The 13,610-nt window shown below is 37.0% G+C and overlaps 2 protein-coding genes across 2 annotated transcripts in view; one reads left to right on the top strand and one right to left on the bottom strand.

Annotated features, from left to right (window-relative positions):
* The first annotated feature begins 647 nt into the window (after positions 1–647).
* NOL7 (nucleolar protein 7) lies at positions 648–9,941 on the top strand. Its single transcript, XM_032223241.1, has 8 exons — positions 648–830; positions 1,607–1,667; positions 2,573–2,628; positions 3,265–3,290; positions 4,284–4,359; positions 5,383–5,504; positions 5,587–5,664; positions 6,847–9,941. The coding sequence occupies exons 1-8, from the start codon at positions 685–687 to the stop codon at positions 6,912–6,914; spliced, it is 633 nt and encodes a 210-aa protein (XP_032079132.1). The 5' UTR covers positions 648–684; the 3' UTR covers positions 6,915–9,941.
* RANBP9 (RAN binding protein 9) overlaps positions 9,711–13,610 on the bottom strand; it is a 39,011-nt gene continuing 35,111 nt past the window's right edge. The window contains exons 12-14 of the mRNA XM_032223239.1: positions 13,454–13,605; positions 11,334–11,445; positions 9,711–10,632 (exon numbers count right to left, since the gene is read on the bottom strand). Coding sequence (XP_032079130.1) covers positions 10,502–10,632; positions 11,334–11,445; positions 13,454–13,605 — 395 coding nt within the window. The 3' untranslated portion in view covers positions 9,711–10,501. The remainder of the gene's footprint in view (positions 10,633–11,333; positions 11,446–13,453; positions 13,606–13,610) is intronic.

Here is a 13,610-nt window from a genome sequence, read left to right as displayed (position 1 = left end):
CACCATCCATTCAGAGCTGAAGAAGCTTCTTGAAGTAAAACATCTTGAAAGAGAAAAACCAAGAAAGCCCATTTGCCTCCTGAAAAAAGCACCTTTGGGACAACCATGACCTGGATGACTGAGAATCTCTACAGATTTTCCCATGGTCCTTATAAAAATCCTTTAACGGACTAATGACAGGTATTTTACACTGTAGTGTAAATCAGGGGTCCTCAACCTTGGCAACTTGAAGACCTTTGGACTTCAATTCCCAGAATTCCTCAGCCAGCATAGCTGGCTGAGGAATTCTGGGAATTGAAGTCCACAGGTCGTCAAGTTGCCAAGGTTGGGACCCCTGGTGTAAATGGTTTCTGCTGTCTCCACAAACCACCAAATATGATTTATTTGTGTGTGTTTTTTAAAAGTATCTAATATGAAGGCGAAGATCGCCTTTCGGGTTATTTCAAAATTCTATTTGCCAGCTGCCTGAAGTACCGTAGGCCACAGGTCTTCAAACTTGGCAACTTTCAGACTTGTGGACTTCAACTCCCAGAATCCTCCAGTCCACAAGTCTGAAAGTTGCAGAGTTTGAAGACCTTTGTGCCTAGCGAACACCCTCCCCCCTCCCAACCCCGTCTTTTTAGGTTCCGGCGGATTCCTTCCGGCGATAAGAGTTCGAGGTTAACCGGAAGTTAAGTTAGCAAGATGGCGGCGCGCAGTGGTGGTGCTGAGGCGATGGAGCCCTTTTCCGACGGAGAAGAAAGCGACGAGGCCCCAGAGGAGGTGACCTTCGAGAGGGCGCGGGAGGCGGCTGCGGAGGAGCGCCGGTTGGCGGGGGAGCGGGCCCGCAGGTAACACAAACCCTCCGCCACCCAAGGCGAGAACCGGGGCAGAGGGGTAAGGATGGCCTGACCGCCCTGCCCTGCCGTTTGCGCGCCTTCCTGGGAGCGCCGCTCCGGCACAGCAAAACCGAGAAGCCAAAAGGCAGCGGGAGGTTGCATTTAAAGCAGTTTTCAGGAGTGGCCCTTTGTCCGATATTGTTTTTTCTGGCCAAGCTTTCAGTAGGGATTTCCCTTCCGTACCTCCATTCCCCCCTGGCCTTCTTTGGCCTCAGTCTTCATGTAAGCAATTTGTAAAGTTGCCTCTCGTGTATCATTTTTAATGAGGTAGTCGACCTATTCTCCAAAGCCTTTGAGGGCAGGAGAGGAAGTAACGGATGGAAACTTATCAAAGAGAGACCCAGCCTAGAGCTAAGAGGTTTCCTAACAAAACAGTGAATCGGAGGAATGGCTGGCCTCCAGACGTTGTAGGTGCTCCATCATTGATTGTTTCTAGTAAGAGGTTGGACAACCACTTGTCTGAAATTGTATAGGTTCTCCTGCATGAGCAGGGGGTTGGACTAGAAAACCTCCAGGGTCCCTTCCAACTCTGTTACTGTTCTGGGTGTTGATTATATGCATTGCAATAATACAGGTTTTAACCAAAGGGACACATCCCATATTTTTAAAAACAGGAAAACCTTGAATTACATCCCCTTGTAGGTGTGCAGCATTTTGTGAAAGCATTCAGCTTTGTGGAGCCAATGCATATTTTTGTAATCCATTCATGTCTTATTTTGCTTTCTTAGAGAAAAGGCCATATTGAAAGAAAAGAGACGACATAGAGAAGAACTATTTAAGGAACAAAAGGTAATTTTGTATCTCATGTTAACAATGCTTTGTTAAACTTAAAAAGGTTCAAACATGTTTACACCCTACCTTGAATAAACTTCATTATAGTTTTAATCATGCTTCACTGTAAATTTAACTACATATACTGCCTCCTGATTATCTGAGAATTTGTAACAACATATCGAAATTGTTGAACAAGGATTTGTCTGAATGAAAAGCTGCCTAAGGGTTGCTATTGTATTGTAAATGTTTCAGCTACCATTTCAAGTGAGCTGGATTTGATTGAGTTTTGTTCAGCATATTCGAAGAGAATCAGATTGGACAGATTTAAGCAATGAAAATGAAAAGGGAATATGTGCTGAATATAGTAAATAATACAGAAATAAACTATTCTTAGGGATTTATTTCCCACCATGAAAACCATTTCTAATCTCAGAACACGGGGCAGTTTGCAAAAGTAAACTTCGTAGTGGCTCTTATTACCAACTAAAAATTATGGGACAATAACAAGCAACTTATTATGCAGATATTTTCTGCTAGCATCACAAGTGATTAGGGATTTTGGGAGTTGTAGATAGGAAACATCTGGAGTGCATGTGTCAAACTCAATCACATCACGTGACATTGCGATGTTTTCTGCCTTTGCGGAATCGGGATGGGCATGCTCTGCACATGACGCATCTGGTCCATGGGCCGCCAGTTTGACACTCAGATCTGGAGGATATGACGTTTCTAACCCATTTCAACATGTGCTTGATTTAGGTATTACATTAGTGTTATAATGTTATATTTTCATACTTAGATTTGCTGCCTTGAATTAACTAGATCTATAGTTTATAACTAATCAATGTCCCCCCCAAAATATTAGAGGACTACGTTAATGACTAGAAATAGTATTAATTGGAAAAATTTAATCTTCTCAGAAAAGAAAGCTGCTTCCTGAAAATGTCTTGGAGGAGTTGGCATCCACACAGAACAGGTAAGCAGATACGTTCTGGGCTACAGTAACTATTCCAAGTTTTGAGCTACAGTTTATATTTGTCTGTTATCCTGAGAAACAGTTAATTCCATCATTTTCTCAGGTTTGATTTTACCTAAATGACAGTACTGTATGTTTACCAAATTGTATTACAGGTAGTCCTTGACGCACAAGCAGTGGAGAAGCCACTTAAAAACTGTGTTGCTAGCTTAATAACTGCAGTGATTCACTTAACGACCATGGCAAGAAGTTGTAAAATGGGACAGAACTCACATAACAACTTTCTCACTTAGAAACAGAAATTTGGGGCTCCATTATGGTTTTATGACAAGGACCACCTGTATGGGGCATTTGTGAAATGAAAAGTAATTTGTGATGATTGAAATCTTTTGCTGTTAATGTGTCAAGTACTTGACTATTTTTGTACCTACCTGAAAGATAGCTAAATTATTTCCTCCAGTTCAAAACCTCCTATCAATTTCTGAAAAGAAAGAATGTGAGGAATTTACCTTCGGTCATATTAAATTCATGTATTTTAATTAGCTTAGTATTGATAATTTGACTGCATGTGATTAACTTTTTATTTATAGATTATGGAATCTCATCCTAAATTCTTCTCAACTTTTCTTCCATTAGCACCAATTCGACATCTGAGGACCAAGGTATATATGTCTACTTTTTATGTTACCTCTACTGTGTTATTGTGAATAGTATAAAAGTGCAATTTGAGATTCACATGTAATCTAATATGGCAAACAAAGATAGAGGTGAATATCACCATTTGAAAAAAAAAGGTAATATTTAATATTATTTCATATTATTTATAATATAAATATATTTATAATATGAAATAGATGAATATATAAATTCTCTGTCTCTGATCGTCTTTCAGATGTTTCTAAGTGGTCTAGAAAAATGATGTGAAAGTTAGTCAATAAGACACTACATAGAAAAATATTACTGTTTCTTCATATTGATCAGTAAATAATTCTAGGTATTTTTTTTTAAGTTGGTATTTTTGTGTTGTCACTCTTTTCAGATTAAAAAAACATTCCAAGTTGATTGTTAACAAGTTTGCCGTGGGAAGAATAGAACATCATGTAAACCTTAAGTTTTGGTTAGCAGAGTTGTCTCCATCCATGAGCACGTACAAGGGGAGGACTCTGGCTTTATCCTTGTAGAGGGACAAAGTTCTTAACAAAACTATTATCCTTTTGTTATTTCTGGGGGACTAAGCAAAGTTGTGCATCAGTAGGTCATGCTAAAATTAGCTAACCAAGCATAATAACCGTATCTGCCAGCAAATACTGAATAGAATGAATTATATTTTCTAAACAATATATTAATAAAAATGATTGAGGGATTTTTCCTAAGCAGCTTATCAAATTTTCCTAATTGATTCTATCAAAATTCAGGCTTATGGAGGATTTGTATCAAAGCCTCTGGAAATTATGCATGCAGATCAATTCCTGCCTACCATGGTATTATTTATTTATTTTTCAAAATTTCCATTTAGGCTGGATCCCAAACTTGTAACTCTTTCTGGTAACAAGAGTCATCAGTTTATGTCACACATTTATAAGCAAGGGTTTTGTAGAATCCCATTTAAAATTAGTTTAAGGCATTTAATATTTAGCAGATGTATTGATTTATAGATCAGAATGTTGAAGATGAAGTTGAAAATCAAGACGATTCAGAAAAAGAGAGTGAAGAGGACATTTTAGCAACCAGGTATGGCTTACTTTAGCTTTCCCAGTTCTGGATACCCTCTGGATATATAGACCAATGCTCTGAATTTATTAGCTAGCATGAGGATAATTCTGGAGATAGACATCCATACTTAAGAGGGCCCAGGTTTAGTAAGCCCTAACTTTGTTGTTCTTATTTGGTATGAGGAACTAAATTATTACAGTAATTTCAAGAAAAGAGAACATTTTTTGTGAAAACCAATTTCCAATTTATTCTCAAATAAAAGCAACATTCTCGTTTAGGCAGTTGTAGATACATTGTCTTCCGCAGGTTCAAATTACTTTGTGCTGTACTTTCATAACGCTCCAAATTAAATTTCGTTAAGAAGAGAGGCCACAGTTAGTTAAAATGGAAGTCGCTCTTGCAGTAACTTTTAGAAATTATTTTAGCTTCAAAAGGCTGTACCTGTAGCTGTAGAATTGATGTTGGTGCATGGTGAAGACGCCTGTATTATGGATGGTGGGGCTTTGCAGTGATCTGGAGTAATTCTTAAATGTGGTTATAACATGAGATTTGCTATTGCACATTCATTTTGTTTGGAGCAGGTTTTTGCAATCATTTAAACCTGAGGTACCAGTTGCAAATGAAGGACAAACTCTGCAAATGGCATCACTTTATGTAAGCTAAATATTTGAAACAGTAAAACTGTTGATAAGCTTGAGTTTGGTCAGAGTTCATGCTGCAACTTGCAATTCTTCAAATTCAACTGCTTAATCTGAACTTAAACAGGCCACATCTACCTACCTCCTTATCTAGCATTAATTTTATTGGAAACCTGCTCCAAGTCTTGGGAGTTGAACAGTCCTGCCCAAAGTCATGAGGGTGAGGGAGTGTTAAGTAGGTAAATACATGAATAATGGAAATATATTTAGATTAAGAGTTACCGTGTTTGCATATTATTGCTTTGAGTCAATTTGGCTAAAATATAGGAAATGTGGTTTTGCTTCTGTAAAATGAAGTAGGGAAGCAAGACAGTAAATATGTTAACTGTTCCTTTATCATTAGATGCCCCCCAAATTACATGGCTGTACGGTTAGAAGACCAGGAGCTAACCGATCAACAGCAACAGGATGCCAAAAACTTTATACAGAAACATCTTTATGGAGCAAGCTGCAATCGAACTACTGGTAAAGGAGCTTTGCATAATGAACTTAGAAAATACATTGTGTGACAAACTACAGTTCAGTTAAAATCCTCTTCTTTTTCCAGCAAATCAATATTTTTCGGTTGGAAACAAGAAAAATGCAGTTAAAAGAGCTGCGATCCAGTTTGTGAATAAATCTTGGGGTAAGATGATATTCCTTTGTCATACAGCAATTTAAGAGAGCTTTTGTGGTGATTGTGCCTTTATTGACTTCAATGTTTTAAGCTTAGGTTTCACTTTTAACTGAGGAACATGTACTAAAAGTGAAAAATATGGTCCAAAGCAATTGCTGTAGTTATTTTGAAGGACCTTCCATCAAAATGGTAATTTCCTACATGATCCCACATATGAAAAATATAAATATGGTTAAGTGTAATAAAAGCACAAGTAGTTAAAGATGTCTGTAACATGTGAGGCATTTATACCCCTGGGATATGATTATGAAACTTGAGTGTGAAATAAAGCTGTCCATGTAATTTAAGATAAGAACTGTTTACTACTGAGCAACTTAATGGTAAAATGTCTTACCATTCAAAGCACCTGTGGTCTTGAACAGTCACATATGACAACACGTATAGTTAATTTTAGTTCATTTTTAAAAAGCAAACAGGGTCAGACCTGGTAACAGTCAGATGCAAAATCATCAGGAGATTCCAGGATTGTAGGCTACCATGTAAAATGAAAGGGGGAGGGACGCAGAGCAGCACATGTCAAACTGCTTCAGTATTTTTGCCAGGAAAACAAAATAGATATGTTTATTTGAGAATTGTAGTTTATATATAAGGCTATTTTAAGTTTGTGAAGAGTAGAAGACCTGAATGAAAAACTTTTTAGTTTGCAAATCTTGTAAAGGCTTCCCAGGAACAATAGACATTTTTGTATTTATTCCTTCAAGATTGGTGAGTGAGTTCTGATATTAGTGGATGTCTGATTTGTCACATAAATATGAGTTTTGATACCAGGTGAGGAATACAAGAGGCAAGGTACTTTGTCTCTCTGGGCCACCAAATCCACGACATTACAGAAAGATACAGAAAACACAAATTCCAGAGGTGGAAGATTTTTTTTCCTTTCTGCTTGATTACCATAAAATGAACAAGCTCCATAATGGCAAACACAACCAAAATTGTTCATGAATACTATATGCTGTAGATTTATAGTTTTAGTTGTTTTTATATAGGTTCTGTTGAGAATAAATGGAAGATGTTTTCTTAAATGGGATTGCTCAAACAGTGGCAAATTTGCGCTTTTATGGAACGTATAGCAACAACTTTAGCATTCTTGACTTCTTTTTTCAACTAATTGTATGTTTTCTTGTTCCCTAGGTAAAGTAAAAAAAGAAAAAGCTACTCGATTTACAAAACATTGGGTATCTTCAAAAGTAATTCCCTGAAATATTTTGCTGTTGCTTATGTACAATATCATTGCAAAATATCTTGTATTTAAATTATGTAATGTCCTTGCTATTGTTTATATATTAACATTTTTATGATTTATGTTTTCTTTTAAACTTTGCAGAGAATTAAAAAGTATAACCTTCTGGAAAATAATTAGGGTCTTGCAATGGTATGTTCCAACTAAAAGTAATTTTATCTGGGTCTTTTGAATTCAGTTGAAATAAGGTTTGATTGAATGAGAAATCAGTTTCCTAAATATTTTGATACTCTTTTTGCTAAAATAATTTTTAACAAAAATGATTTTTAACTCTCCAACATATGTAACTTGACTTACTACTGTACCCACGATGTGTTTTTTGAAAGTACATTCCAGCTGTAAAAAGAAGATCTATCTTGAAATAATTTGTATATAGGTTTGCAAAAATGGGAAATATTAATAAAACATAAAACATTGAATCTGGTTTGCCTGAAAATAATTCCATGGAATTAGTATATGTTCCAACAAGCAGCTTGTTCCCCTACCTGATACTTAGATGCCTATGGGAGCCACAAGCAAGATGTGAATCAGTAGGAATACCTAATTCATTAACTGCCTATCCCTGGTTTATTAGGGTAAGAGGCGTAGCCAAATAGTCCAATACAAGAAGCCTTATAGCAGAATAAGAATACTTATAGCAGACAACGGTATAATTCTAATCCACTCCTGAATTTTTTCAGGAGTCAACTCCAAAGTAGGTCCAAAGAAGAAATCAGGTTGTCAGGAAATTTATTTCCTATTTGGCTCCTTTCCAGTAAAAAAAGTTAAACTTGGATGCTGATCTTCTTCATTGAAATGGATTTTATACTGATCAGAAATAACTGTAAAAATTGAGCTATTCGGGAACAGGTATCCAGTATGCCTATGTGGACTACTATTCCTAAGAGTTTAAGTAATTGAGCAAGCCTTTTTTTTCTCTGTCTTTTGTCTCTTGATGGGGTAATCCCATAATTCTTGTAGTCCAGATCTATGCATCTCGATCAGAATCCTGGTTAGAATTAGGTAATGGAAGATGGCTCCCCTAAGATCTCAGTATTATTCCCTGACATCACTGGATTATATTAATTTGGCTTTTTACTCAAATTCTGTTGTTCTCCCTATTCCTCCATGGGAATTGGGATAACAGCTGGCATTAAGAGACACACTTGCTGACTCAGCAACCACATAAATTTTATCTGTCACTAATCTGATGCTTCAGGTCTCTTAGCAGTGGTGTATTCATCACACTGTGTCTGGAGCCATCCTTTTTCCTCCCCATATGAGAGTCTTCTCGACAGAGCTGTTTTATTCCAAAATAGGATCACTGGAGCCTGGTCAATTGGCGCCTCAAGTGAGAAGTCTGAGTTGATTTGTTTGTTTGTTTTTTGGCTGTCCACGGTATTCTCAAGAGTTTTCTCCAACAACCAAAGTTCAAAAGCTTCCTATCCTACTTTTCAAAGAACAAAGATACTTACTTGGGAAGCTAATATATTTTAACTCTAGTGGTTATTGCATTCAAGGGTCACCACATAATCCCTTCGAATATGGAGACTCAGTAGATTGACTTTGCAGAAACTGAAGCCTTGCAGCTTTATATCTGTAGCTATAGCTAAGGAGTAGGCTGAGTAACAAATGGGCTGTTCAATACTGACAATGATGGGTGGCTAAATCTTCACCTTGCATATTCTGCTTATTGCAGCCTTGGGGATGTTCCACTCTGCTACTGATGATGCACTTTTCATTAGATTTTTTTAAAAAAAATTGCTTGGAGACATACGAGACTTACACTGTCCTTCTCATTCTATGAATAGACCTGAGATAGTGTGCTGTTAAATTACTGCTAGTAGTAACCCTTCTTTACAAAACCGAGCATAATATAGGTAACACAATCTTGCTCAAGTGGGGCCTTAATCCATAATTTTCAGCAGGAGCTAATGTTGCCCATGAGCCATGCCAACAAACCTGTCAGGTCAGAAAAGCAAATGGTTAAGAGCATGGTACAGTGAGACCAAAAGGCTTTACCAAATAAAAGCATCAACAATTGTTTATAAAATTGGACCATTTTGCCCAATATAAGTTCTTTACTCAATAATTCAGGAATGTTTCCTTGCCACTACATTAAGAGGCACAGGTAGATTATTGCAAGATCTCTTCTGGTGAAAGCATAAAACTGTCCTAGTTTAATATCTGAAAGAACTATTAACACTACTATTTTCATTCCCTTCAGACAAAAAAATGAAGCAAATGCATGCATTTGGATTCTGTCCTATTATAGGATAAGATCAAGTTTTGTATAACATCCAATCTTGCTACCTTTTAATGTCCAATACGAAACAAACGTTCACTCTTATATAGACCCCCTGTTGCATAATGTATAGGATAAGTATAGGGCCCGACCTATGAGAATCATATTTTGGGTATCCATTGCCTGCATTTATTAACACTTGGTATAGGTAAACATTCTGCTAACCACTTACATAACTATTTCTGTTTTTATATCAGTTATATATACTTATAAAAAGCAAAAGTTAACCACAATAATTCAGGGCACTTAATTTAGTTGCATCAGCCTTAAATCATAACAGGATTTTGGTCCAGGATATGTGACTTGATGTAGCAATAATACTTTAAAGGTGAAAGATTTATATGATCTGAAGAGAAACCAGAGTGTTTAAATTTAAATATTTAAATTTTATCTACTTGAATCCCAAATACAACACAAGCAGAAAAATAAGGTAGCAATCCTACCATATGTAAGTATTTAATGGCTGATTAATTATGGTATCACTACATTTTATTGCAATAGAGTACTCATTTAAGCACTTTTTAAAATGCAGGGTGTACAAAGATTAAATTAAGACTGAAATTGACTAAATATTTGGTTTTTATATAAATAGGCCATAACCACACTGTGTTGACATGTAATACTGTTATGATACAACAGTTAAACAGGTGAGTCTACAACATAAGTTGTTTGCAGTTAAACAGGAAACAGAGCTGAAACGACCATGTTAAAACAAAAATCACTAGGAAACAGATTGAGATTGTAAGTAGCAACAAACATATTCACTCAGCTCCTGAGTATTTCAAGTTTTACAGTACACATTAAAAATATTTCTTCCCATCAATACTATACAGCCAAACTGTCAGGTACATATGCAGTTTGCAAATTACATTTGATTGATCTATGTAATGAGGGTGAAAGTTGGCAAATTATCCTGCTTGAAGTTTACATCACCCACATACTAACACATCCACAACATTATCTATTTTGCCCTGTCCTCCAAGAGGAAGGCAGAACTTTTTGGTTTGTTTGTAACAATTCAAAGGTTTTTTCAATCTGATGTTACTGATGATATTTAACTCTGGTTAAAGATGGAAAATATCTCCTAACAGTAGTTTAGAAAATCATTTGCATCATGCTGTAAACTAGGAAGCAATGTAAAGCAACAGACCTGTCCTTAGTACATAATTAAAAAAAATCCAAACTCCCAATTGGCAGAGTTGGTCTACTTTCATGTTGAATATATGCCACATTATACACCATGGACACCTTCAGATGCATAGCTAGTGTAGATAATCTTCCACTGTGGCAAATGCACAGGATCCAATTCCTGATCGGGCCATCAGACCTAGACACTGTGAAGCCTGTCCCATTGCGAGAGCAAGAGGAGGTTGCTTTGGTAGATTGTGTGTCTCTGAAAAAATTCAACAATGCACTATTTTAACTTGTTTTACTTCTCAAAAAACGATATCCACTAATATTTCTACCCAACTCAAATGATTTATTTTCAACATTACTGGATGGGCTGTTAATTCCATACTAAGCAGTAGTTTAGTTCACTATGCAGACCATGTCAAATCATAAACTGTTAATGTCTCCAATATTCACTGAATGTTAATAAACTCTTGATAGAAAGTTCTGACGTTGGTGAAAGAGAAGGCCCATTTGTATCCTCTTAACTAGTAATGCAAAGGTGCTTAGCCTGGGTGACACAATACCTGAATGTCAAGACTGCTTATGGAATGATACTAATTATTTTAGGTGTAATAGAACAATCCTTCATTTCTAAGCTGAAAGGCCATTATATTTCATATTTCCCTATGACCAGCAGAGTGAAAAAGAAGTGAGGGTAGTGGAGTATATGTGGTGGGTGGGTGGGTGAAATGGCTCTCCTACTCTGGCTGCTAACAAGCCTCTGGATAGAACTGCTTGTTTGTATGATACATCATGAGCTTGATAATAAATGGCAGACCCAATGGAATACTAACATGTAGTGGCTTACAGTACAAGAATTATTTTTTATCAGAAGTTCCTTCAATAGTCAAGTAATCTGTTTCCTATGTGTTTAACGTACCTTTACAAATGTTTATAAGGAAGGAAACTTAACAGGCTTACCTAGTATTGCGCTGTTGAGAACTGAACATACAGGCTCTCTCTGAATGGGATCCAGCTGATTTCCAACAGGACTATTCCATGGATCAGAATATGCAAGTAAACTGAAAGCATCCTGTTGAGGAAACAAATCATTGAAATTAGTGGATAGCCATTTATTCTAGATGCTTCAATTTAAGATTACTGCATAAAGCAGGAGAATAGACCATGACTTAAATGAGCCCTTCTAAGTCTATGATAAGGCCGCGGTGGCTCAGTAGCTAAGATGCTGAGCTTGTTGATCAGAAAGGTCAGCGGTTCGGCAGTTTAAATCCCTAGTGCTGTGTAACAGAGTGAGCTCCCATTACTTGTCTCAGCTTCTGCCAACCTAGCAGTTCGAAAGCATGTAAAAAAATGCATGGTTGGAAGGTAACAGTGTTACATGTGCCTTTGGCATTTAATCATGCCAGCCACATGACCACAGAGACATCTTCGGACGGTGCTGGCTCTTCGGCTTTGAAACAGAGATGAGCACCACCCCCTAGAGTTGGGAACGACTAGCACATATGTGCGAGGGGAACCTTTATCTTTACCTAAGTCTATGATTCTATTAATTGTGTGAATTATGACATTTACGTTGTTCTTCCTACTGAAATAAACTTACCTTACTCAGATCAAATCTGAATCTCTCATCGAATGCATTTCTCAAAATATACACTTGAAATATTTGTACCCCCTCCCTTTAATATTGTCAACTGGTGTTACTTCTGTATAATAATAAAATAATAGTTTCTAGTATTAAACCTCAATAAAGACTGAAAATGTGCTAGTTAAGAGAAAAGGAGGAGAATTGCCTAAAAAAGAAGGCAAATGTTTTATTTAATTCCTACCAACCAATTCTAATAGGATAAATTCTACTGCATTCCCCTCAATACAATTCAATCTTCCAATCACTTATGCAAAAGAAAAAGTCAGCACAATTTCATGCTATCTATATTTTCAGTACCAAGAGAAGACAATTGATGTAGCTCAGGATTGAACTGGGGAGTGTTTGGTGCTCTCTGAGCTTAGAGTTTAGAGTTTTATTTCATTTGTATGCCGCCCTTTTCCCTAAGGGGACTCAGGGCGGCTCACAACTCAAAGAAGGGAAGGGGGATACAGACAGTTTAATTGTTTGATTGCAGACATTTCATTACCCAAGAAGGTAGATTCATAAGTTTGAGTAAGTGTGGGGTTTGCTATCTGTTTACAGCTTGCCTTGCCAGTTTTAGTGGCGGTATGGTGTTCTCCTTGAAAGGAACGATGGTGTGACCTAGAGGTTGAGATCTCGCCTCACAAGCAGGAGGCTGTGAGTTCAATCCTAGGTAGAGGCAGATATTTCTCTCTCTGGGCACAATGAGAATATATCTGCTGAATAAAAGTCCGCACTGGCGACAGGAAGGGCATCCGGCCAGTAAACACTCTACTTGCTCCATTCAGCTGCCCAAAATCCAACCTTAAAAGGATTATGGGGTTGTAAAAGGAGATGATGATGATGGTTTTCTCCTTGATAGTTCCTATTGTTTTCGGCGTGACTCTTTTCCTTAATTCATCCTTTATCTGGATGTTGGCTGCTGGAGAGGATATGTTCTGGTCTTTTTGTTTCCTTCCTAATGTTTTTATTGTGTCTTTTGAACAGCATGTAAATGTGGTTTATTTCTCTGGGTCAAATGATGGCTGATTTGTCTGAATGCAAAACTTCCAGATATCGGTAACATTTCTGGATTCAGTTTAGTCTAGGATTCAAAAGAGATAGTAAAAAAGCTAAGGAGGAAACAAAAAGACCAGAACACATTCTTCTCTAGCAGCCAAACACCTGGATAAATAGGGATAAACACCACTTAAGCAATCAGGCAAAATATGCTATCCTAATCTAGAAACTACTGCAAAGAAAGCCACATCCTCATCAAAACTGGCAGGGAAAGCAACTATATATACAGTAAGTTGGGTGCAAAACCCATACTTACTTTCATTGATGATGTTACCTAGCTGACTAATGAAATGTCTGCAAGCAAACTACAGTTTTCCTCTACATTGTATAAATGGAGTAGGATCTGAACCTACCATATTATTAGCAATTTCTACACAAAGGTGACATGACTTACTTTGAGCATTTTCTTGTTTTGTGAGTTTTTGCCACACTCCCTTCTTAGTTGTTCGCTCATAGCTTGTAATTCTCTGCCAAAGTGAATCATTCTTTCAATAGCTGCTTGGCTACCACCACACAGTTGGCGTCTTAACTGACTGGAATCCACCTCTTTA

The sequence above is a fragment of the Thamnophis elegans genome, chromosome 8 (assembly GCF_009769535.1).
Source record: "Thamnophis elegans isolate rThaEle1 chromosome 8, rThaEle1.pri, whole genome shotgun sequence".
Taxonomy (NCBI): Eukaryota; Metazoa; Chordata; class Lepidosauria; order Squamata; family Colubridae; genus Thamnophis; species Thamnophis elegans.
This window is presented reverse-complemented; position numbering and strand designations above follow the sequence as displayed.